Genomic DNA, 24,174 nt, shown 5'->3' on the forward strand with positions numbered 1-24,174 from the left:
GCCTCGAACTCACAGCGATCCACTTGCCTCTGCCTCCCAAGTGCTGGGATTAAAGGCATGCGCCACCACACCCACCTTACTGTAACTTGTTTTGCTGTGTTTGGTTGATGTCCCTGGGGGGCCTGCTCCTTTCTGAGGTGGGGGGGATGGATCTGGAGGAGAAGGGATGTGTGTGGGAAAGACTGGTGGGAGCGGATGGAGGGGAAGCTGCTGTTGGGATATAATACATGAGCCGATTTAAAAAAGAAAGTAAAACAAAACAAAACAAAACAAAAAAACCCTAGCCAGTCTACTTTGGTAACAGTTATTTTGTTGACTTAGAAAATAAGTGTTCTGGTGCTGGAGGGATGGCTCAGAGGCTAAGGGTGCCACCTGCCCTTCCAGAGGTCCTGAGTTCAATTCCCAGCAACCACATGGTGGCTCACAACCATCTATGATGTTATCTGGTGCCCTCTTCTACAGATAAAGCACTCATATACAATAAATAAAATAATCTTTAAAAAATTAAAATAAACAAATAAATCTTAAAAACAAACAAAATAAGTGTTCTCTCTACCTAAGCTACTGTCCCTCTCCACACATGAGCTAGTGTTTAAAAAGCTAGTTGTAAACTGGGCAGTGGTGGCCCACGCCTTTAATCCCAGCACTCGACCGGCAGAGGCAGGTGGGTGTCTGAGTTTGAGGCCAGCATAGTCTACAGAAGGAGCTAAGCCTTTGCAGAGAAAACCTGTGTCAAAAATAAATAAAATAGCACTGGAGAGATGGTTGAGAGCACTGGCTGCTCTCTCAGAGGACCTGGGTTCAATTCCCAGCACCCAGATGGCTGCTCAGAGCCATCTGTAACTCCAGTCCCAGGGGATCCAGCACCCACACACTGACATACAAGCAGTCCACATAAAATGAAATGAAAAGCAAAACAACAAAAGGTCACACTGGCCCGGCGGTGGTGGCGCACGCCTTTAATCCCAGCACTCGCGAGGCAGAGGCAGGTGGAACGCTGTGAGTTCGAGGCCAGCCTGGTCTACAAAGCAAGTCCAGGACAGCCAGGGCTACAGAGAGACCCTGTCTCGAAAAAGCCAAAACAAACCAACCAACTAACCAACCAAAGCAAACCAAACCAAAGAATGGGAGACAGACAGACAGACAGACAGACACGCACGCACGCATGCACACACAGACACCAGGAAGCTAGCTGTCCTGGACATGTTTGCAGCACTTACCCTCCGTTCTGCTTTACAAATGTTAGCATTGTCTAACATGGAGGAGGAGGCTCAGTGGTCAACGGGACATGGGTTCAGTTCCCAACACCCACATGGCCGTGTACAACCTTCTGTAACTCCAGTTCCAAGGGACCCAGTGCAGCCTATCACCTCCGCAAGCATCAGGCAGGCACATGGTACACAAACATGCGGGCAACCATTCACATAAAAATAAAACCTTGGGCTGGGCATGGTGGTGGTGCTCGCTTTTAATCCCCACAGTTGGGGGGCAGAGGCAGGTGGATCTCTGTGATTTCCAGGCCAGCCTGATCTAAATAGTGAGTTCCAGGACAATCAGGGCTTTGTAGAGAGACCCTGACTCAATAAACAAACAAACAAAAATGAAGCCTTAAAAACTGTTAATATGGTGGGAATGGGAAGATACAAGTGAGGGGAGAACAATTGGGAGGTAATCTGAATAAATTATAATAAATTTAAATTTTTAAATGTTTATATAAGCTGGGTATGTGGTGCACACCTTTAATCCCAGCAGTTGGAGAAGCAGAGGCAGGTGGATCTCTACGAGTTTGAGGCCAACCTGGTCTACAAAGTGAGTCCAGGACAGCCAGGGCTGGACAGAGAAACCTTGTCTCAGAAAAAAAAAAGTTACTATGAGCTGGGCTTAGTGGCACACGCCTGTAATCCCAGCAGTCGGGGAGGCAGAGGCAGAGGCAGGCTGATCTCGTGAGTTCAAGACCAACCTGGTCTACACAGAGAAACCCTGTCTGGAAAAACAACAACAGTTCATATGTCTAATAATGACAGTTATTTTACTAGGACCAAATGAGAGCACAGGCTGGTCTGAGCCCGGACTCTTCTATCTCCTCCACAGAGAGGCCTGTCACTCCCCTTATCAGTGTCAGGAGCAGAGCCTCCAGGACGTGTCCTGTTCATGTTATTCCTTTTCTTTCTGCTTTGAAACTGGGTCTCACGTAGCCCAGGCTAGCCTTAATGAACTCCCTACGTGGCCAACGACATCCGATTCTTTCCACCTCCTTGGCAGGCAAGCATTGTACAACTGAGCAACATCCCCAGCACCTGGACAGACCTTTTTTAAAAGTCTTGGGGGGGAAAAGTCCGTTTCTGGCCACAAAGTTAGCTTGGGCTTCATTCTTCCTATGGTGCCGTCGGGAGTTTTCTACCCTGGGCTATTTCTGATCCGCTTGCTTGCACAAGCTCTAGTACGAGGCACCTGGCCAGAGCTATTTATTCCTTTCGTCCGGGACCCTTTGGTAAAGGCCAGGCAGCGAGGGCGAAAGCTCGGGCTGGGCCAAGGTGCCCAAAAGGGCAGGGCTGCATTTCGAGGTGGGAGGGGGCGGGGACCGCGGTGCGTGCACAGGCGCCCTCAGCAGAGCGCGGACCTGGGGCATACGACTAGGCGGAACTGTAAATCGTACCATTTACTTCAGTCGCCCGCTTCTAGGTCTGTCAGCTGAGATCAAATGTGAAAAAAAAAATTAAAAACTTTGCATGTTACTGCTTCAAGCCACACAATTCTGCGGGCTCGGACCTTCGCTGCCAGAGGCAGCCCCGCCCCCAAGCACCAGGCCCCACCCAGACCACGCCCCCTGCCCTGCGGGCGTCCGTGGGTCGGCAACCGCATGGTCACGGGTGGGGACCGCTCAAGCCCTTTCCGTTCCGGAACCGCCCCACACTTCAGAGCCTGACTTACTCAGGGCCACCTCGGACCGGAAGTCACCGCCGGAGAAAGGTTTTTCGTGAGCTAGAGGGCGAGCGCAGACTACGACTCCCAGAATGCTCCGCAGTTAACTCTTTAGGGTCCGGAGCTGCCCTGAGCCCGGGCCCCCAGGCCCCCTCTTTCTCGGACCTGGCAAGGTGAGTTTTGCAGGGCTGGGAGGGCCTTTTTCCTCTCTAGGGCTTAGGGGATGACAGAAACAAGTGTATTGTTTGCGGAAGGACTCCTTATCCCCTCCCCCCAAAAAAGGGGAAAATTTGTAATAAAAAGGTTCTGATGCGCTTTTACAAATGGGAGACTGCATCATCATCCGCGAACCCCAGGGCCTAAGTGGAGTGACCAGTCTCTCGGAATGCCACCTAAGTCTTCTTTCTCCAAGAGCGGAACCTCCTCCTACCTCCCAAACATCACCCCTTCCCTTTGCCAGCGCTACCAGCAAGATTTGTCACTCAAAATCAAACGTGGATTTTTCATTGTCCTCTCGGTTGGGGTGTGGGGATGTGCGGACCTATGAACCCTGAAGGAGATCCTGTAACCTTTTGGATGATTAGAAGGCTCGTTGTCTCCCAGAGCCCTGTGTGGGGTGTGTGTGTGTGTGTGTGTGGTGTGTGGTGTGTGTGTCCCTCCAAGCTCATTAGGCATCCTAGCCTTTTGTCTGACTTGAGTAACACTGCTTGTTGAAAAACATTCCTTCTTTGGACCTATGTGTGGCTGCTGTTAAAGCTAAACCTTTGTCTATACCCGAGCCCCTAATCAGCCCCACGTGTAGGGGGCAGCGGGCAAAGCTATGCTCCAGTTGCTGTGTATAGTTCCAGGTTGGGGGTCAGTAGTGGCTCAAGGACTGCATGTTCTACGCATACAAGAGTGGGCAGAAGGCAGTAGAGGCCTCTGGCCCTCCCTTTTACAGTTTCCAGAACTCGTTTTACAATCTCCCTGGCCAGCCCGCCCTCCCCCCCCCAGCCCCGTGCCTTTCTATAGCTTGTACCTTCTACAGTCTAAAGCTAATGCAGGTTTTTGTTTATTTTAGCTTCTTCCCTCTTCCCTTAACTTCTATGCTCACTCTGAAGGTTAACAGCCCCTATTCTGAGAAGCCCCTTGTGTCCCCCACCCTTAAAGGAAACAGTCCTATCCAGCTTTAGGGGACGAGTGACAGAGGGAAGAAAACTTTGGGGCAGGAGTTCTGAATCACAGGCAGCCAGGGGAGTGAAGGCAGATAGGCAGAACTCTCCCTCACTCTTGTCACAGCCAACTGGCTCCCTGTCCCTGCCCCTGCCCCCGCCCCTTGACATCCCAGACTCCCTGCCTATTTAAACAGAGATGGGTGCCCCCACCGGCACACTGTCCTCTGGCCCACCTGACATCATGCCTCCCAAGAAGGATGTTCCTGTGAAGAAACCAGCCGGGCCCTCCATCCCTAAGCCTGCTGCCAAGTCCACCGCAGGAACCCCTCCAGCCAAGACCAAGGCTGAGCCAGCTGCCCCCCAGGGCCCTGCAAAAACCCAGGAGCCCCCTGTTGATCTCTCCAAAGTGGTGGTGAGTCCTGGGGACGTGGGAGGTTGGAACGGGTCGCTCAAGGATGCGATGCAGCCTTGGGGGGATCTGGGAATACCCGGAAAAGGTAGGGGATGAGTGGACAATGGAAGGTGATTAGGGTTCCCAGGCCGAGTGGGTTTCAAGGTGAAGGGAGAGAGAGCTGCTGTCTGTCCCTGCGTCCATGTTCAACTCAAAAGGCCACATCCCTGAACCCCAGGAGGGGAGACTTGTTAGACAATCACAGCTGGGGGCAGGGGTAAATTTAGCCTTTGTTCAGCCCCCAGTTATGTGAGGGATGCAGGACTGGGGTAGTGGAGGGAAGGGAACAGGTGGCTTGGGATTAGCCCTGTTCCCAGGAAACCCTCCCCCCTGTAATTCCTCTTGGGATTCTCCCAAGGCCCAGCGCTGGGAAGGGGAGGCTGGGCTCCCAGCCTCATCCCTTTGGGCCCCTCCCCAGAAGAGGCTGCCAGTTGGTTGGTGCTAGGGAACTCTGCCGTTCTGCTCACCTGCTTTTTTTTCCCTCTACAGATCGAGTTTAACAAGGACCAGCTGGAGGGTGAGAAGCCCATTTCCTAAGCCCTATTGTCCAATCTCTTGGTCAGATTCTCTGTCCCAGCTACAGCCTTGACCTTGACGCCTCCCACGCGCGCGTCCCGTTTTCCTCCCTTTTCTGCCCAGCTCTAGCAGATTAATTCCCGAACTCAACCTCCCGTCCGTCTGAAGGCGATGGGGGTCCTTCGTCACGTGGCCTTCTCTTTACACCTCAGAATTCAGAGAGGCCTTTGAGCTGTTTGACAGAGTGGGTGACGGCAAGATCCTGTACAGCCAGTGTGGGGACCTGATGAGGGCCCTGGGCCAGAACCCCACCAACGCCGAGGTGCTCAAGGTCCTGGGGAACCCCAAGAGCGAAGGTGAGAGGTTACCCTGGGATGCGTGGCTTTTCTGTTTTCTTTTTCTTGGTGTTGGGAGGTTGAATACAGGTTTTTGTTTGTTTGTTTGTTTTTTTGAGACAGAGTTTCAGTACGCCAGCCACGGTTGACATTAGATGCTGATCCTCCTCCCTCAGCCCCCTGTCTACCGCCCACTGCAGTGGTGGGATTACTGCAGTTTATGTGGTGCTACGGCCGAATCCAGGGCCTCGGGCAAGATAGGCAGCGCTTTATAACAGAGCGACTCTTTCTACCTTTTAAGACAGGTTCTCGTCAGGTTACTCAGGTTGGCCTGGAGCCCACAGTGCTATCCCACCAGCCCTAGCCCCCAGCTTCCTTTCTCTTTTTTAATTAGTTGATTGCTATTATTTTTAGGCAGGGTTGTCGTCATCACGTCATCATCTTTTAGATGGGGTCTCTCTACATAGTCCTGGCTGGCCTGGAACTCACCAGAGAGACCAAGCTGGGCTCAAACTCATAGGTCTCCCTTCCTCTGCCCCTGAGTACTGGGACTGAGGTGTGAGGCACCACACATGCGTTACCAGTTTCCTCTTTCTATTTTGAGTGTGTCCTTCCACTGCACTCTATGCACAGCCCTCCTCTCCTGCTCCCCCCACTCCCCTTGATACAATGTCGAAGTTGCTCTGCCTGGCCTTGAACTTGCATGGTAACTGTGGTTACAAAACAGCACCACCATGCTGGGCGTGGTGGCATACTCCTTTAATCCCAGCACTCGGGAGGCAGAGGCAGGCGATCGCTGTGAGTTCGAGGCCAGCCTGGTCTACAAAGCGAGTCCAGGATAGCCAAGGCTACACAGAGAAACCAAAAAAGAAAAACAAAACAACAAAACAAACAAACAAACAAACAAACAAAAAAACTCAAAGAAACAAAACCGCACCACCCCAGGCCCAGCAACAGTATCAGTTTTCTTTCTTTCTTTTGAGACAGGGTTTCTCTGTGTAGCCTTGACTGTCCTGGACTCCCTTTGTATTCCAGGCTGGCCTTGAACTCACAGTGATCCACCTGCCTCTGCCTCCGGAGTGCTAGGATTAAAGGCATGCGCCACCACACTAGGCCAGTATCAGTTTTTCTTTTCTGTTTTTAAAATATTTTATTTACATTTTAATTTATGTGCATTGGTGTGAGGGTGTCAGATCTTAGAGTTACAGACAGTCGTGAGCTGCCATGTGGTTGCTGGGAATTGAACCCGGGTCCTCTGGAAGAGCAGGCAGTGCTCTTAACCACTGAAACGTCTCTCCAGCCCCCAGTATCAGTTTTCAATGATAGAATATTGGTAAGGTGAGAGAGGACGCTGGGCTGGATCTCAGGACTTCAAAAACTGTCAAATAGAAAGCGGAAGAACAGGCTGAATGCTCAAAGGGATGAAAGTGACCACACTAGGGATGGATGCGACCTCAGCCGCCCCTCTCTCACCTCCTTTCCCATCTCCAGAGCTGAAGTCCCGACGTGTGGACTTTGAGACCTTCCTGCCCATGCTCCAGGCGGTGGCCAAGAACAGGGACCAAGGCACATATGAGGACTACCTGGAGGGGCTTCGTGTGTTTGACAAAGAGGGCAACGGCAAAGTCATGGGAGCGGAGCTCAGACACGTGCTTACCACTCTCGGTGAGGCAGGGACCAGAACTGTGGGATGGAGAAGGGGGCGGACTGGAAGGAGGCTGTGGCCGTGCAGTCATAGGCAGGAAAGGAACCAGGTGGGAGCCTCGCGACCCTCTGCGCAAGCCACCCCAGTTCCAAGGCACAGTTGCCGCCTGTGGGCCACGTGGGAAGAACAGGGCAGGGTGGTACGAACCACCCTGACAGTGGCTTGGGCGAGCGGGCGGGGCAGGGGAGGCAGGAGCTCTCTCTAACTGTGTTTGGGTTCAGGAGAGAAGATGACCGAAGAGGAGGTAGAGACTGTCCTGGCAGGCCACGAGGACATCAACGGCTGCATCAACTATGAGGGTGAGGGGGCAGGAGCGAAGCGGGGGTGGGTGGGTGGGTGGGCGCAACCTCAGTTACCCGACGGCCAGCTTCTGAAGCCCTCTCGCCTCCTCTCGCGCAGCCTTCCTGAAGCACATCCTAAGCCTCTGAGCTCCACAGGTGGTGCTCAGCCCCTTGTGTCGTCCTGAGAGGCAAAGCTCCGCGATCCACCAGACAGAAGCGCTGTCAGCGCGTCCTCCCGGTTTCCCAAGCTGGGTCCAGCCGGGTCAGAAACCAGCCCCACCTCCCCTGCGGCTAGCTGCGCGTTCCTGCCACTAGGCGGCACTTACAGTATTGAAATAAAAAATGGTTCCTGGTTTGGTCTGCTAGCTGTTTTCTTTTGAGGAAAGGGGTTGGACAGGAGTGGGTAGTTCTCTCTTCTGCCGAAACCCAAATTCCCAGCTCTTCGTGCAGCTCAGAACAGAAGCTTCCAAGAGTCGCACCCCAGCCCCCGGGGCTGCGTTTCTGAGCCAAGGTAGGGCGCACCCAGCCCCCACCGTTACCAGTGTAGTGATGTCATCTGTATGAGCCCGGACTGGCTTTCCTATTGGACGAAACTGCAGAGTGACGTCATGTGCCGTGGGACGTCCTAAGGCTAGGGTTGTGCCCGGCGTCGGAGCCATTACTGCCGGGGAAAGGTCTCGCAGAGCTGAGCAGCCAAGATGGTGGGTCCCGGGAATCGGGAGATTAGGGGAACTAGGGGCGAGGAGGGGGCCTCGGGTCGGGGGAGAGAAGGCCGTGGGCGTGGGCAAACCTAGGCTTCCGAAGGTTGGACGTGGGGGTTGGAAGGTCTGGGGCTCTCTGCCTTGGGAAGCGAGTCCTCAGCTCCCGACCGGAGTTTGTGCAGGCGGGGTGGACGCTTGCGGGGCTGGACTTCAGGTACTGACCAATCCCTTCTTCCCCGAGCAGTGTGACTTCACCGAGGACCAGACCGCAGGTAGGCAAGTCTCTGACCTCCCGACTGAGGTCAGCCTTACCGAGGGGCACCCCATCCTCTAATCCCAACCTATCATGTCTCCAGCACGCCCAGGGTTTCCTTCTCCTCCCGGCTCTCGGCCCTCCATTTTCTCTTCTCATTCTTTCTTCCTTCCCCTTCCACTATAGATCTGAGCCCCAGGCACTGGGTGAGTTTTAGGTGGTGTGGGCTTGTGAAACTGCCTGTTGTGTGTCCCGGCCCTACTGTGCTGCTTCTAATCAGCCACTTTTGCCTCTGCTGTGATAACTGTCCCCTCCTTACGCTTGGGTTGCGAGCACTGTAAAGAGGAGTGACTTCGTATTTCGTGAAGACGGGGCCTGTTGCGTTTGCTAAGGATGTGACTTAGCGTCACCCCCTGGAAGATCTCTGTAGGGGAAGGGTGGGAAGTGGGAGGGTAGAGTGACCCTAGGGCCCCAGGCCACCGCTCCACTTCCTTATAAGGACAGGACCCGGCGGGGCGGCGGCAGATTCCTGCCTACTTGTGTAGTAGTGGTGGAGAGCCAAGCCTGCTGCTCAGGGGGCGTGTAAACAGACCGGTAACACCACCGCAAGCTAAGGGAAGAAGGCTGTGTCTTTACGTGGGACATTTGAGTTGGTAGAACTAGATCCCCATGACCAGTCTTGGGTGTACAGGAGGAGGTTTCTGGTTTCTGCAGCACGGCTAGGTGATGGGTTGGCAGCAGGGTACTGTAACAAGGATTGGGTTGATTGCTCGTCCTAACCCTCAGAATTCAAGGAGGCTTTCCAGCTGTTTGACCGAACAGGGGACGGCAAGATCCTGTACAGCCAATGTGGGGACGTGATGAGGGCCCTGGGCCAGAACCCCACCAACGCCGAGGTTCTCAAGGTCCTGGGGAACCCCAAGAGTGATGGTGAGTGTCTTAAGAACTTAAGTGTGCCTGTTGGTTCATGGTTGTTCAGCTAAAACCTTCCCTTTAGCTTCATGGGGCCCCAGCGTGAGCGAGTTTTGTCTCAAATAGCCAGTCATCAGCTCACCCGCGTTCCCTGTGACTGTGTTCTGAGGACTTGTGTGGCCTCGTGCCTGACACTGCCACCTTCCATCCCGCCCCCCGGCAGAGATGAACGTGAAGGCGCTGGACTTTGAGCACTTCCTGCCCATGCTGCAGACGGTGGCCAAGAACAAGGACCAGGGAACATACGAGGATTATGTCGAGGGCCTTCGCGTGTTTGACAAGGAAGGGAATGGAACGGTGATGGGTGCCGAGATCCGCCATGTCCTCGTCACGCTGGGTGAGAAGATGACAGAAGAGGAAGTAGAGATGCTGGTGGCGGGCCACGAGGACAGCAATGGTTGTATTAACTACGAAGGTGAGGGGCAAACTGGACTGGGGTCTTTGAGGAAATGGTCACGTGGGGCACGTTAAGGACAGCACCTTGGTTCCAAAAGGGAGCCAGGTGTCAAGGGGCAAGGCTCAGTCCATCCTGGGAAGAAGCTGTTGGGGACAGAACAGTAAAGGAAGGGGTGACGGAGTATGATGGGGGGGTCAAGAATGGGAGGTAAACAATGTGTCCCCCCCACCGCCTGATCCCTTCACCCCATGTCTGTGTCTTGTCTTCACCATTAATGTCTCTTCCTTCCTGCAGCATTTGTGAGGCACATCCTGTCGGGGTGACGGGCCCATGGGGCGGGTACGGCTCCTCCCGCCTCTCCTCTATAGTTACCTCCCTGGTGTTTCTTTCTTCCCAACCTGTGCTCTCTAACCCTGCCCATACCTTCCTATAGCCTCTGGCTCCCTCCTGGCATGACCCTGCATGGAGCTGGCTTGGGAGGAAAGCAGTTTGGGGGTGTGGTGCCTCCTTAACGTCTCTCCTAGAATGCTCGCCGAGGTTTGACTTTCAGGGTTCTTGGTGCTGGTGTCTGGAACTCTCACCAGCTTGTAGAGAAGGCTTGCCTTGTGGGGACTCTTTGGCCCTGGAGCATGGAGAGTTGGCAGAGGGGTGTGGGGTGGGCTGCTTGCTGCTTAACAGAACAGCCCTTTCTCCATGCCTCTGCTGGACAGCCTGGGGGTACCCTAACCCAAACCTGCCCCCCCCTCCCGCCAGCGGCTGGCAGTAGCTATAGGGTAGTTGAGACTTTTTCTGCCTTTGCTATGTTCTTGCTACTGAGTGGGGCGGGGGGGAAACAGCTGGTGGGAGGGGAGCCGGGGACAGAGAGAGCTGGTCACTCCGAGTGGCCCTTTTGCAGACTGACCCCAAGGTTGGTTGCTATGGGCACGTTCCCTCATACCACCTTCATGGTCTTGTAGTCTCCTGGCCCATGGCGTCCCCTTCCCCAGCCCTCTCCTGGGCTCACTCCACCTCTCCTCTCCACAGAGCTTGTCCGGATGGTGCTGAATGGCTGAGGACATCTCCATACTCCAAGCCCGTGCCTTGCCCAGTGTGGCCCCATAGGCTCCCTGATCACAGCACCTGCCCATCTGGGCCCTTTTGGATGATTGATGTTTGCCTTCACCCAATAAAAGCTGCCCTCTGCCCTATTCTGGCTCTTTCTTTCCTGAGCAGGCGAAGGGAGGAAGAGGTGAGACAAATGATTCTGTGTGAGACAAAGCTCAATGTTGTGGGCAGAGTTAGGGAAAACGGACTAGCGCTTGTTGTAACCACGGCCTCATTAATGAAAGACGGCAAATGAGGGTATAAGGGCCTACAGGGTCAGAGGCAGCTATATGGTTTTTTTGTTTTGTTTTGTTTTGTTTTTCTGTGAGGTACCCTTTGTTCTATTCCATGTCAGCTTATATTTCTAGACCTTAAGGCTTCTTGGAGCCAGGCCCTCACCTTCCCAAGTACCAGATACCTTTTGTGGGAAAGCCTGTGAATGTTTCCTGGAGACACAAATGCCAGGACATATTAGTACTGCCGGAGCCCGTCCTGTCACTCTGCAGGGTTGGGGGACAATAGCAACAGAAGCAGGACCTGCCTTCTCCCTAATAAGGAAGGGAATGCAGCCACTGTCTAAAGACTCAGCCCCACGCGGCAGCGGTGTGCTTCGAATGGCTATTTTCAGAGTAGATGAGGCCAGTGCTGGGTTGCCTCGGCCTCTGGCAAGAGGCTGACATGTGGGCCTGCCCCCGCCGGGTCTGCCCCCTGCTCAGCAGCCAAAGGTAAAAACACAGGCATCCACAAGATGGAACTGAAAGCAAATTAATTTATAAAAAAAAAGAAAGAAAGAAAAGAACAAAGAAGAAAAGAAATTTTTACAGAAAACTCTGAACAGAGGAAAGGTGCCAAGATGCAGAGGAAGAAAAACACCGGGACAGGAAGAGCAAAGCCTGGTAGGAGGGACCAAGCATTGGTGTAACCTGGAGTTCTGTCCGCCTCCCTGTGGAGGCGAGGAGGAAGTGGAGAGGCACTGAAGTCCAGGAGCAGAGCCATGCTGCGCTGCTCCCAAATCTTTGTCCTCATTGGGGAACTCCTAGCTATCAGTGAGGTTCTGTCAGGCTTGGCGGGAGGGCAGGCGTTAGCTGCTGTCCCACTGTCAAAAGTAGGCGCTTAAGTGCTTTTCAAAACTTCAGGGTTTGCAAACTCCCCGCCTTCTTAAAGGCCCTTTCCCCACGCCTTTCGGCCTCACAGATGGAACCAGGGGCAGCAGGAAGACCGGCCCCGGGCTCTTCAGTCCTCATCCTCGCCTACCTGCCACAGACTCCCGCAAAGCACGTTTTCCCACCAAATACACATACGCTGACATCAACTAAGCAGGTGACTTTTAACAAAAACACAGAGCTGACACTGAGGGAGGTCACTGGCTGAGCTGGGGTGGCCTAAAAACAGCAGCAACGACGAAGCATCTGGAAGGATTCGTATGAACAAACTGGACGGGGTGAGGGGGGCTGACTCAGCACTGCCAAGGGGCTGGGGAGACAGGCTCGGTGCCCTGCTCCACCTCACAGCTTTAATCCCTCTTAAAACCTGCCCTTTTCCCTTTTAAGAAAAAAAGTTTTTGTGGGCTCCAATGGGTCTTTTAAAACTTTTTTTTTTTTTTTGGTTTTTTGAGACAGAGTCTCTTTGTGTGGTCCTGGCTGTCCTGGTCTCACTTTGTAGACCAGGCTGGCCTCGAACTCACAGAGATCCACCTGCCTCTGCCTCCCGAGTGCTGGGATTAAAGGTGTGCCCCACCACGCCTGGCCAAAACCTCCCTTTTAAAGGGCTTAATCTTTCATTTTCATGTTATCTACCTCAAAATGCAGTAACTCTGAAGGGGTCCACCCTCAGAAGCAGCTAGTAGAACCTGTATAAACATCTTTCCCTAACCTTCCTGTGAGGGCACAGTCCCCTCCTCTCTCCCAGGCATAAGGAGCATCTTTTGGTCAGAAGTCCACAGGTAATAACTGGATAGAAAACTGCACACCTCTGCGGGGCGTGCGGGGCGGTGGAGGGACAGGAGCTTTCCTTACGTAGTGATGAACTCTCCAGGCTGAAGGAGGGCCCCAGTAGTGGGGGAGGGCTGTTCCTGGAACTGTGATCTCCTCAGGGAGTGAGGGGGGAAGAGATGGCTGGCTGGTTCCTCACTGTGGAGGTGGCACGGGGGTAACTGTGCCTGGGCTTGGAGCTGTGGGGTCTGGAGGCAGGGGGGTGCCTGGGTCTGTGGAGAAAAGAGAAATGAGCTGCAGCAAGCTGAGGGGTGGGTCCAGTCCCAGGCCCCACAAAGACAGAACCGGCACGGCATGTAATGAGCAGGGGATGAATGAGGTACCCACTCTGTCCTTCTTTTCCCCAGAACCTGACAACACTGGAAAAGTCTTCTTATGCCCAACCGTCCTATCCCCAAGGACTCTAAGAGGGGGCATCTGAGTGGTGGGAGCAAGCACAGGAATGCTGTCATCATGCAAATGGGCGGCTGCTTTCCAGGGTTACAGGTGAAGCCCTCTGTGCCAGTGGACTCCTCCATGACCCAGCAGTGGGAGGTGGCAGCTGCCACGAGGGTAATGGAGGGCACCCAGAGAGGCCTTCCTCTTGTACCCTCGCTTTACCAGAGCACTGGAAAGGGTTGTGGAAACTCTAGGGTCTCACCCTTTCCCTACTTGCCCGCCCCCCCATCGTGTGGAACCCTCTCCCTCGCCCCTTTCCCCTCCTGGCCCCTTCTCACCTGGCAGCGGGCTGGCACTGGGCAGGAGGTTGCCCTGAACAGCCGCCACAATGGCAGGGCTCTGGGCTGCGGCGGATCCGAGCCCCGGCCCGAGAGGCAAGGAAGATGGCATGGTGGTGGTCGCCGGCAGGTTAGGATGTAGAGGGTTCGCCATGGACACAGGCAGGTTAGGTGGGGGGATAGTGCCCGGGGCAAACGGGACATGGTGGTGATGTCCATGCAGGTTAGGAGGAGGGGGGAGGTTAATACTAATGGACTCAGCTAAACTACCGAATGGGATGACGGATGGAGCAGCAGGAGGAGGAGGCGGCATGCCAAAAGGCAAACCCAAAGGAGCATTACCCGCCACGCCTGGGTGCCCGCTGCCCGGCACTGCCCCTGGCATCATTGAGGGAGGAGTTTGTTGGTTGGGGAACGGTGAGGGGCCTAGAAATACAGAGACAAAGAGGTGAGAATAGGAAAACGCTACACACCAGCTTGAGCTTCAGCAGCCACGTGCTGGGGCCATCTCCCCTTCAGCGGACACTAGGATAGCCAGCGGTGAGTCCCTGTGTCTGGGGAAACACTCCTGCTAGTCGGGGGCGCGACACAAATGGAGCCCACCCTCTGGAACCAGTCTCTATATCCAAGCCCATCAGGTACTCCGTGCTCAAAGGAACCAGAACATTTGCCTGGATCTCTACAGTGAACAAACATTCCTGCCGGGACCCACACTCACCATGGGGTCCAGGGGGCGGTACCCCTGGCGGGACTGCCCCAGGCTGGGGCGCTCCAGCTGGTTGTGGCTGCTGTGGCCCTGCAGTTGTCCCTGCCTGCCCAATCTGTTCGGAAGGGCCCAAGCTTCCAGGAGGGGCTCCACCGCCCGCAGGCGCAGGGGCCACAGCGGCTGGAGCCACAGCTAGCCCATGGACTGTGGGTGGCCCAGCGGTGGCAGCTCCGGTGGGAGGGATGGGCTGGGAGCCCGGGGGCAGGGTTGGTGGCTGCTGCTGCTGCTGCTGGTGCATCTGTTGGAAGTGCTGCTGCCGGGCCCTCATCTCTGCGTACTTGAGCTGCTCCATGTGGAAGGCTTGTCGGTCGGCCAGGAGCTGCTGCCTCTGGTACTCTAGCTGCCGGGGCCAAGAGAGTGATGTTACCAGGTCCAGAGGACCCTTGGGCAGATGCTTTGCTTCCTACTTTCTCTCATGCTAGTGTTTCCCCAAGACTCAGCCCTGTGCTCCCTCTGTCCTCCGGCTGTGCCTCCTGGCTACTCACATGCTCCTCACTGTGCTGGGTCAATCTGGTTCTGGCTCATTTAAGTTCCGACTGAACTTGTTGTTACTCTGCTTTGAAAATGTGTCCAGTTCCTGTCAACTCAAGTTCTCTTCTTCTTTCACAAACTTTATATTCTTAGGGAACCGTTTCAGATGGATTCACTGGCCTCTAAATTTTGTCTTTATTATGAATCTCCCAGCATTTAATTTTATTTTTATGTATTTGTTTGTTTACTGGTTTTTTGAGACGGTTTCTCTGTGTAGCCTTGGCTGTCCTGAACTCACTTTGTAGACCAGGCTGGCCTCGAACTCACAAAGATCCGCCTGTCTCTGCCTCCTGAGTGCTGGGATTAAAGGTATGTGCCGCCACACAGGGCTTAAAAAGTTATTTTTGCCTGGTGGTGGTGGTGGTGCATGCCTTTAATCCCAGCACCTGGAAGGCAGAGGCTGGTGGATCTCTCTGAGTTCGAGGCCAGCTTGGTGTACACAGTTAGTTCAGGACAGCCAAGGCTACACAGAGAAACCTTATCTCAAAAAAACAATAAATAAACAAATAGAAAGTTATTTTTGCTGGGCATGGAATCCCAGCACTCAGGAGAGACAGGCAGGTCATTGTGAGTTTGAAGCCAGCCTAGTGTACAAAGCGAGTCTAGGATAGCCAAGGCTACACAGAGAAACCTTGTCTGCAAAAACCAGGGGAAAAAAATTTATTTTTAATAATGTGCATGTAAGTGTGAAAGCCTGTGAAAGGACGCTGGGGGTAGACACAGGTTTTCTGGAAGAGCGGTCTGTTCTCAACTGCCAAGCCCCTCCAGCCCCTAGAAAGTGTATGAATTTGAATTTTCTGTGTGATTTACGCATTGTTAACTGTTTCTGATGTCGCCATACTGTATATTTGATATCTCTAAAGAGCAGGGTCCCTATCTTCTACTTCTCTTTAAGCCCTCTCAAAGAAACTGAATAAATCGCCACTGTCCCCTAACTCCCCACATTCACCTCTCTAGTCTTATTCTGTATTAATCTGCTCAGTCGCTTGGATCTGAGACCAACTGAGAGGCGAGCTCTGTTGTAGGACCTAGAGATGCAGTAGTCAGACCCTGGCTGTGGGCCTTGGCCTCTGGGCTCCCCTGCCCTCTCCCCTGTGTCGTCCAGTCGGCCTCGGGCGCCCAAGCCTAGCCTTCTGGTGGGCTTCAGGCTGCATGTTCTACTCACTGCTTCTCGCTCCCGGTCCATGATCGTCTCCAGCTCTTCAAAATGGCGGAGTTTGATCTCTAGTTTCTTCATCTGGGTCTCCACCAGCAGTGCCACCAAAGACTTGATCTTCCTCTCCTCCACAGCAGCCAAGTGCTAGGCAGAGTGAGACAGGGTCAGACAGTCCAGGGAGAAAGCAGGGCAGAGGCTGGCAGGCTAAGGAGGTAGCTGTGATCACAGCTCAGCATAGTGTAACTGCAATATATATATATGTATGTGCATATATCATGAAGTATATATTCATAAATACATCGTATATATTCTGAAGAAAAGAATAACAAGAGATAAGACAAGTAAAATAAATTAAAAGGCTGGGATCAGCTAATGGTAAGAGATTTTAAAAGTTTAGGCCAGGCAGTGGTGGTGGTGCACGCCTATTAATCCCAGCACTCCAGAGGCAGAGGCAGGTGAATCAATGTGAGTTCGAGGCTATCCTGGTCTACAAAGCAAGTCCAGGACAGCCAAGGCTACACAGAGAAAGCTTGTCTCAAAAAACAAACAAACAATAACAAAATAAAAAACAAAAAAACCCACAAAAGTTTAAAGAGATGACTAACTCACTCAGGATAAAAATAAAAAGGAAATGGGCCAACATTATTTAAGGAGTGAGGCAGGAGACATTTCCTCTAAGGGATGCCAGAGGACAGAAGTGGGCAGCTTCTTCTCTGAGGACTGCCCTCACCTTGGCCTTGACAGCGGCAGCGGCCAGGGCAGCAGCGGCAGCTGTGGACAGGTTGCCTTCACCGATGTCTCGCTCCACCTTCGTCTTCCTCTCCCCCTCTGACTCCACTTCCTTCAGCACTTCCTCCTGTCCTTCTTTTGGCTCCTTGTCCTTCTCAGGATCAACTGTGTCAGGACAGAGGCTGAATTAGCCTCTAGCCATCTCATCTCCCTCCCGTGTGCATCAGCATCCGGGTGGGCGGCTCACCCACGGGGTCGCCATCACTCTTCTCCGACTCCTTCTCGCTGTCGCCTTCCTTCCCTTTCTCCTCATCCTTCTTGGGAGCCTCACTTGTCTCCTCCTTCGCCTCTTCCTCTGCAGCGCCCCCTCCTTCCCGAGCTTCCTGCAGTTGCAGAAGACAGGGAGACATCAGCGGATTCGGCTCTCACACGGGCACAGGTTGGAGAATGACTTGGGCTCTTTTGCTTGTGTATGCACACTCTGTGTGTGTATGTGTAGTAACTGGTACACCCACGTGCATGGGTGTGTAAGCCTACGTGTGTGCGTGCCAATGCCAGAGCAGGACATTGGGTATTTTAGTGCCTGGAGACAGGTTCACCCTCCAATGATGGAGTCCCACAATGGTGGTGTTACAGGCACATAAAATGATGCCAAACTTTTTATGTGGGTACTAGGGGTTCTACTTTACATTTTCAGGCTTGTAAAATAAGCACTTTTTTCCCCCTTGAGGCAGGGTTTCTCTGTGTAGCCTTGGCTGTCCTGTACTTGATTTGTAGACCAGGCTGGCCTTGAATTTACAGCGATCTGCCTGCCTCTGCCTCCCAAGCGCTGGGATTAAAGGCGAGCGCCACCACGCCCAGACTGTAACAAGTACTCTTCCCCAAAGACCCCCCTCCTCAGCCCCAACTTCACCCCTTACCCAGGGGTGATCTAGCTCCGGGAGAATGTCCCTGCCAGTGGACTCCTTGTTCCCACAGGGCTGTACCCAGAAGCCGCTGCCACTCCCTGTCCTTATACCTTAGGCTCCTTCTTCTCATCGGCTGCCTGGCCCTCCGCCCGGGCCTCCTCAGTGCTGCTTTCCTCTGGGCCCATGGAGGAGAGAAAGGAAGGAGAGATGACTGCTGAGTCTCCATTGTGTACAATTTCCCAGTAGCTGAAACCTCAGGGACAGGACCAGGAAACCCCCCATAGTGATACCCTGAAGGAAAATAAAGCCCCGGAGATTCTCGCTCCCATGTGTGCTGTGACTGGTGTCAACACAGGTAACAACGGGGTGGGGATGGCTCTGGCTCCCGGGGAACAGGAAGAAATCGGAGGAAAGCTGGAGCTCACCAATACGCTCAGGCTCGTCAGAGGTGGTCCCCGCAATGCCGCTGCTTTCCAGACCAAAGGCGGGGTCTGCCTTGCCCGTAGCTTTGGCTGCTTCCTCTACTTTGCGCACGTGGGCTTCCACCAAGGCTGTGGGCACCTCTTCCTTCATTTTGGAGAACTCTTCTGTAAGAGCCAGGGGGAGGAGGCTGGGATGAAGCGGGGCACAGTCCTGACTGTCCCCGTCACGCTGTCTCACAAGCCCACCTCTTCCTCTAAGACCAAAATGGAGCCTGAGCCAAGTCAGCAACGAACAGGGCCAGCAGGGCAGCCAGGCTCGAGAGGTTTCAACTTGAGGACCCAGCCCCACGAAAGCAAACTGAGAAGGCCGACCCCACGTCCACTCCTGAATTACCTAGGGCTGACTTCGCAGCAGCAGAAGCAACTCGGGGGTCCACGACCGAGGCCAGGAAGGCAACGGTGCTCATCACAGGGTTGCCCGACTGGCTGAAGGGGATGGGCTGGTAGGCCAGGGGCCCTAGAGAGGCCTCTGAGTCCTCCAGGTACGGGTCTTCAATGGGAAGGCGGAGAAAATGCAAGATGCACTCATCCTGCGTGCGGCTTCCCACGTGCTCAGACACTTTGTTCCAGTCGTCCTTGTACATTTCCAGAGCCTGGTGGTAGCGGTGGGGACACAAGTCCACTTACTGAGACACTTTTCTCAGAGGTCAGCTCCCCCCATCCTACTAAGGGCAGCTGCCTTCAAAGCTCTCTGTGTTCTGGATCCAAGGGGATCTCCAAGTAGCACTAAGAAAGGATATGGAACTACAAAAGGGTCTAAATCCCTGATTGTCCCTGCGACAGGTATGACACGAAGGGGGTGCCACTGAGGCGAGATCATACCAGCCTGCATGAGCGCTCCCCACTCACTGAACAACTGCGCCCCACCCGCTTCTGTGCTTACCGTGGCGCTCGGTCCGCTGGCTTTGCCCCACTCACCTCCAGGAGCAACAGTGTCTCCTGCTCCGTCCACTCCCGAGTGGCACTAGCTGCAGCTTTGCTCTGTGGGGAAAACGGGGTGAGTAGGGGAGTCTGAGCTCTACAGGGCTAAGGTGTATCTGGCCCGGGGTGGTTGCACCTCTTACCTTGGCGGGGACCGTCTTCTTTGTGTACATATCTGTGCGCAGCCCGAAGTTCTGCATGTCCGTGGGCTTTTCTTTGCCCTTGTCAGGGAAGTTGAGCATTTGTTGGGAAGCAGAGCTCTGCTGTTTGTAGAAGGGGAAAGAAAAAAAAAAAAGAGGTGAGTATAATTAGCCATAGGGAGCCAGAGGCAGAGACGGAGACAGAGACCAGAGACAGAGAGAGACAGAGACAGGGTAAACAGACAGAGGAGCTTCCTTCCGGAAGCCAGGAATGCCCTGGGCGGGACTTCCTCCCTCACTGCTGCAGCTCCTCTGCTTTCTTGTCTCTTCTTCTCGGGCAGGGGCCCCCCAGTGAAGGGGCAAATAAACAGCCCAGCGGGGTCTGCACCCCACCTACCAGCTCTGGTTTGCCCTTAGCCGCCTCTGGCACCAGGTCATCCAGCTCTTTGCCCTTCCGCCCAGCCTTGGTATCAGCATCAACCTGGCGGCCCTGGGGGACAGAGCTTGGCGTCATGGAAGCTGGGTAGGAAATGGGCAGGACCGAGGCCTTGGAGGCCTGAAGACCAAATGCTGGGCGGCCCACAGCTCTGGGAACACACATGCCACTGGTCCATGGGACCTCCATGAGTAACTAGACATGTAGTTGGCATGACAGACATCTGTGCTCACATGGGTCTCCACAGACTCTCTTAGGACCTCGTCCGAGGTCAGTCAGCAGCTTAGTGTGAGCCACATAATAATATTTTCTTCTCTTCTTAAGTAATGTATGGAATGGAAATGGGGAAAAAATGATGGTGGGAATAATTATGAGGCAAAAATGAAAGAAAAAAAGGGAAACACGACAAAGTATAAAAATTTCGTACAAGTCCTCGTAAGCCGTTCTCTCTGTCAGCTCTATCGCCTACATCAGACTGAGGATAAGGACAACTTCTCTCCGTCAGCTGCTTACAGCTTAGGTGTCAGGGCGGAGAGAAGGTTGGGAAGACATGTGCCCTCTCCAACTTCCGGTAAAGGAAGAAACCCTACAACTCTCCTGAATCAATACCCTGAAAACATAAAAGTGAAAAGTAAACAGAAAAGGAAAAGTCTGAAGGAGCCCAGTCCTACCCGCCCAGCCTTGTCCTGAGCCCCTCACCCTACCTGTGGGGGCTTGGGCTGAAGAGGGACCAGCCCCGAAGGCGTGTCCGCCAAGACGTGGAAGTGAGAGGTGGGAGGCGGTCCCATTGGGGTTGGTCGGCTCTCAGCATCCACCTGGTAGTTAATAAGACCCCACTGCTCCAGGAAGGCGTGGACCCTGTGAGAGAAAAGGAAGCTGGGCCACGTGGGATACCACCTCACCACCAGAGCATCCCGAGCGGCCTGGGCCTCCAGCCACGCCATGGCCACACCCCGTGATCCTCTCTCTTCCTATGGAGGCTGGAGCCCTCTGCCCTCCTTTACAACAGTTTCCTGTCCCCCGAGTCACTCGCTCACTCCTCGAACCTGCAGGTTTCTCTCCTGCGTGGTCCCTGTTTTCCTAGAAGGCATCCGCAGCGCTGCCGAGACTACACACAGAGGTCCTCGTCACTCCTTCTCCTTTCAGGAGACACCCACCTCATGATAGCGCAGACATCACCCGCCAAGTTCCTCCGACAGGCAGTGGATGTTAGATACTCCTGGGGGTTCAGCCGGTAAGTGTCAATCATGAAGTTCCGGTATGCCAGGTAGCTGAGAGGGGTCAGAGAGTTACTGTTTGTTACGGCCCAAGGAGAGGAAAAATGATAAACGCGCTAATGATCTCTCCTGTGTGACAAGAATGGAAAAGAACAGAGCATGTGACTCAGTCTTAGCGGGGCACCGCGCATACTAGCGGCACAGTACTTAAATGTTCCTTGCTTGGAGCTGAAGAGGTAGCCCAGTGGTTAGAGCACTTGCCGTTCTTGCAGAAGACCCAGGTTCAGTTCCCAGCACCCACATGGTGGCTCACAATCGTTCATTAACTCCAGTTCCAGGGGATCAGATGTCTCTTCTGAACCCCACGGTCACCAGGCACACATGTGGTACACACGCATACACACAGGCCAAACTCTCAGACACAAAATAAGGAAATCTAAAAAAAGAAACTTTTTGTATATTTCCTGATGGCTTTTTTGATTAAATGAACTATCACCTTAAGTTTACCTGGGAATCTCAGCTGAGATTACAGGCTATAGCATCATGTTCATCTTACCCAATTTTTGAAAAAAAAAAAAATCCAAAAAGTAAGAAAAAAATGTACCAGGTGGTGGCGGTGGCGAAAGCCTTTAATCCCAGCACTCGAGAGGCAGAGGCAGGTGGATCTCTGTGAGTTTGAGGCCAGCCTGGTCTACAGAGCGAGTTCCAGGACAGCCAAGGCTACACAGAGAAACCCTGTCTCAGAAACAACAACAACAACAAAAACCTGTCTCAAAAAACAAAACAACAACAAAAAACAAAAGAAAAAGAAAAAAAAAGCCCATGTTTCCCAAATCAGAAAAAGAAACTGAAAGATTGCTTTTTTTTATCTGGGCATGGTGGCGCACATCTGTAATCTCAGCACTTGGGAGGTAGAGGCAGGCGGATGCTGTGAGTTCAAGGACAGCCTGGCAGCTTGGTCTACAAAGCCAAGGACAGCTAGGGCTACACAGAGAAACCCTGTCTTGAAAACACCAAAAGAAAATTTTTTGGTTTTTAAATTTTGTACGTGTATGGGTGTTTTGCCTACACATACATCTGTGTCCATCATGCATGTCTGTGCCCAAGGATGCCAGAAGGGGTTGCTGAATCCCTGCAATTGGAGTTGCAGACAGTTGTGAGTCACCACGTGGGTGCTGGGCGTCAAAGCTGGGTCTTCTGAAAGAGCAGCCAATGGTTTTGTGTAGTACAGGCTGGCCTTCATCTTGATCTGCAGCACAGCTGCACACCCCAGATGCACGGATTACACACCACCTCCCTGGCTTGTCATTGTTTATTTACTTTGAGTCAGGGTCTCATGTAGCTCAAGCCGGCGTACATCATCTAGTTAAGGGCACTGTTGACCCTCAATCCTCCTGCCTCTGCCTTTCCAGTGCTAAGACTACAGACGTGTAGCAGTACATTTTTTTAAAATTTATTTATTTTTATGTTACGTGCATTGGTGTTTTGCCTGCATGTAAGTCAGTGTGAGGGTGTCAGATCTTGGAGTTACAGACAGTTATGAGCTGCCATGTGGGTGCTGGGAATTGAACCCAGGTCCTCTGGAAGAGCAGTCAATGCTCTTAACCACAGAGCCATCTCTCCAGCTCCCTAGCAGTACATTTTTAAGGTTCATTTTTACGTAATAGTTTTGTGGATTTACTTATCCTGTGTGTGTAGGCATGTGTAGTCTACAGCACACACGCAGCGGTGAGACGGTAACTTTCAGGAGATGGCTCTCTCCATGTGGGATCCAGGAACCCAACTCAGGCCATCAGATTAGCGTCTTTATGTGCTGAGCAGTTCCACACACGCTCTCTCACCCTTTAGGTACTAACTGTGTGTGTGTGAGCACCATGACACGCATGTGGACTGTCGGGATTGGCGGCAGAGGCTTCCACACATGTGTGTGTGTGTGTGTGTGTGTGTGTGTGTGTGTGTGTGTGTGAGCACCATGACACGCATGTGGACTGTCGGGATTGGCGGCAGAGGCTTCCACACGTGTGTGTGTGTGTGTGTGTGTGTGTGTGTGTGTGTGTGTGTGTGAGCACCATGACACGCATGTGGACTGTCGGGATTGGCGGCAGAGGCCTTCACACACCAGCCACCTAGCTGACTCTTTTTCTTTATCCAATTAATTTTTTATTTTTTTAGTTAATTGATTACGTATGTGTGGACTCCAATACATGTGTGTGGAGGTCAGAGGACAATTTATGAGTCCATCTTCTCCTTCTAACTTATGGGGTCTGAGGACCAAACACGGTTCATCAGCCTTGCTGGCAAGCTCCCTTACCCAAGAGCCATCTCAGACACATTTTAGCTTGGAAAAAAAAAAAGATTTATTTTATTTGGGGGGCTGGAGAGATGGCTCAGTGGAAAAGATCACTTGCTCTTGCAGAGGACCCTGGTTCAGTCTGTGGCACCCGCATGGTGGTGGCTCACAGCCACCTCACCTCTGAGTCCAGATCTAGGGACCTGACAGCCTCTTCTGACCTCCAACGGCACCAGGCACACACCTGGTACACAGACACACATGGAGGAAAACCACTGGTACACGTAAGTGAATCTAGAACAATTCTATGTGGGCATGTGTATTGGCATGCACATGCCCACTACAAGAGACTGCCAGGCCCTCCAGAAGCTCAGCTGTAAGCAGCCGAAAGCCACTTAGTGTGTGTGATGGGAGCTGAAGTCAGGGCACACTCTTCTTCTTCTTTTTTTTCTTTCAAGACAGGGTTTCTCTGTGTAGCCATGGCTGTGCTGGACTCATTATAGACCAGGCTGGCCCAGAACTCATAGAGATCTGCCTGCCTCTGCTGGGGATTTTACTTTGTAGTCCAGGCTAGTCTGGAACTTACGCTGTAACAGACTGAAGAAGAACCTGTGATTCTGCCTCAGCCTCTCACGTGCTGGGACTACAGATGTAACTTATATTTTAAATTTAGAAAGGTCTAAAGCCAGGTGCCAGTCTTTTCATGATGATGCTGTTGAGCTATCTGAAACTCAAGACTCCTCATGTGTCAAACAGGGCGTTTTCAGCTGGAGCGATGCAGACGCCAGCACCTGTACCGAGCCACTCACAACAGCCTGCAACTCCAGCTCCAAGAGATCCAACACCCTTTTCTGGCATCTGTGGGCACGGCACTCATACGCACATACCCACATACATATGATAATGTGAAAAATAAAAGATATCTTCATATTTAAAAATAAATTAAATTATAAAGTATATAATTAATTAAAAATTATTGTAAGGTGTAAAATGTGAGACTATGAGTCCAACTGAGGGATCCAGACCCTGGCTTCATGAGCTGTGTGACCTCTCACTCATCTGTCCCTCCCACCAGTGCCCCCGTCTAGAAACTAGCCATGACCTATGCATCAGCCTCGCTG

General features: G+C 52.9%; 3 protein-coding genes across 10 annotated transcripts in view; 2 read left to right on the forward strand and 1 right to left on the reverse strand.

Annotated features, from left to right (window-relative positions):
* The first annotated feature begins 2,836 nt into the window (after nucleotides 1–2,836).
* Nucleotides 2,837–7,717, forward strand: MYL6B (myosin light chain 6B). 2 transcript variants are annotated; one of them, XM_084758600.1, is made up of 7 exons: nucleotides 2,837–3,095; nucleotides 4,271–4,488; nucleotides 5,017–5,044; nucleotides 5,256–5,399; nucleotides 6,870–7,043; nucleotides 7,305–7,382; nucleotides 7,483–7,717. In XM_084758600.1, exons 2-7 carry the CDS (start codon nucleotides 4,273–4,275, stop codon nucleotides 7,509–7,511), a joined length of 669 nt encoding a protein of 222 aa, XP_084614726.1. In that variant the 5' UTR covers nucleotides 2,837–3,095; nucleotides 4,271–4,272; the 3' UTR covers nucleotides 7,512–7,717. The 2 variants fall into 2 exon arrangements, with proteins under 2 accessions (XP_084614726.1, XP_084614727.1); XM_084758601.1 differs by having other exon boundaries at nucleotides 2,841–3,095; nucleotides 4,333–4,488.
* A 216-nt stretch (nucleotides 7,718–7,933) lies between these two features.
* LOC311584348 (myosin light polypeptide 6) lies at nucleotides 7,934–10,874 on the forward strand. Of its 2 annotated transcripts, XM_084758615.1 has the most exons (6): nucleotides 7,934–8,065; nucleotides 8,310–8,337; nucleotides 9,105–9,248; nucleotides 9,454–9,705; nucleotides 9,982–10,026; nucleotides 10,711–10,874. In XM_084758615.1, exons 1-5 carry the CDS (start codon nucleotides 8,063–8,065, stop codon nucleotides 10,008–10,010), a joined length of 456 nt encoding a protein of 151 aa, XP_084614741.1. In that variant the 5' UTR covers nucleotides 7,934–8,062; the 3' UTR covers nucleotides 10,011–10,026; nucleotides 10,711–10,874. The 2 variants fall into 2 exon arrangements, with proteins under 2 accessions (XP_084614741.1, XP_084614742.1); XM_084758616.1 differs by lacking the exon at nucleotides 9,982–10,026.
* Nucleotides 10,875–11,519: 645 nt separating this feature from the next.
* Nucleotides 11,520–24,174, reverse strand: part of SMARCC2 (SWI/SNF related BAF chromatin remodeling complex subunit C2) — a 34,639-nt gene continuing 21,984 nt past the window's right edge. The window contains exons 16-29 of one of the 6 annotated variants that reach the window (XM_084758475.1): nucleotides 20,704–20,817; nucleotides 20,251–20,404; nucleotides 19,508–19,600; nucleotides 19,114–19,230; nucleotides 18,968–19,030; nucleotides 18,384–18,642; nucleotides 17,993–18,154; nucleotides 17,678–17,742; nucleotides 16,907–17,042; nucleotides 16,661–16,824; nucleotides 15,940–16,074; nucleotides 14,196–14,583; nucleotides 13,478–13,903; nucleotides 11,520–12,973 (exon numbers count right to left, since the gene is read on the reverse strand). In XM_084758475.1, coding sequence (XP_084614601.1) covers nucleotides 12,897–12,973; nucleotides 13,478–13,903; nucleotides 14,196–14,583; nucleotides 15,940–16,074; nucleotides 16,661–16,824; nucleotides 16,907–17,042; nucleotides 17,678–17,742; nucleotides 17,993–18,154; nucleotides 18,384–18,642; nucleotides 18,968–19,030; nucleotides 19,114–19,230; nucleotides 19,508–19,600; nucleotides 20,251–20,404; nucleotides 20,704–20,817 — 2,353 coding nt within the window. In that variant the 3' untranslated portion in view covers nucleotides 11,520–12,896. Of the gene's footprint in view, nucleotides 12,974–13,477; nucleotides 13,904–14,195; nucleotides 14,584–15,939; nucleotides 16,075–16,660; nucleotides 16,825–16,906; nucleotides 17,043–17,677; nucleotides 17,743–17,992; nucleotides 18,155–18,383; nucleotides 18,643–18,967; nucleotides 19,031–19,113; nucleotides 19,234–19,507; nucleotides 19,601–20,250; nucleotides 20,405–20,703; nucleotides 20,818–24,174 lie in introns of all 6 variants that reach the window. The other 5 variants (XM_084758474.1, XM_084758478.1, XM_084758477.1 and 2 more) reach the window with 5 other exon arrangements.

This window comes from Acomys minous, assembly GCF_964271855.1.
Source record: "Acomys minous genome assembly, chromosome: 15".
Lineage (NCBI taxonomy): Eukaryota > Metazoa > Chordata > Mammalia > Rodentia > Muridae > Acomys > Acomys minous.

Bases quoted from the DNA above. Each gene is read 5' to 3' on its own strand.
- LOC311584348 (XM_084758615.1), top strand. The intron at 8,338-9,104 runs GTAGGCAAGTCT...CCTAACCCTCAG, and splicing joins CACCGAGGACCAGACCGCAG to AATTCAAGGAGGCTTTCCAG. The intron at 9,706-9,981 runs GTGAGGGGCAAA...TCCTTCCTGCAG, and splicing joins TGGTTGTATTAACTACGAAG to CATTTGTGAGGCACATCCTG.
- MYL6B (XM_084758600.1), top strand. From the start codon at position 4,273: ATGGGTGCCCCCACCGGCACACTGTCCTCTGGCCCACCTGACATCATG. The intron at 4,489-5,016 runs GTGAGTCCTGGG...TTCCCTCTACAG, and splicing joins TTGATCTCTCCAAAGTGGTG to ATCGAGTTTAACAAGGACCA. The intron at 7,044-7,304 runs GTGAGGCAGGGA...GTTTGGGTTCAG, and splicing joins ACACGTGCTTACCACTCTCG to GAGAGAAGATGACCGAAGAG.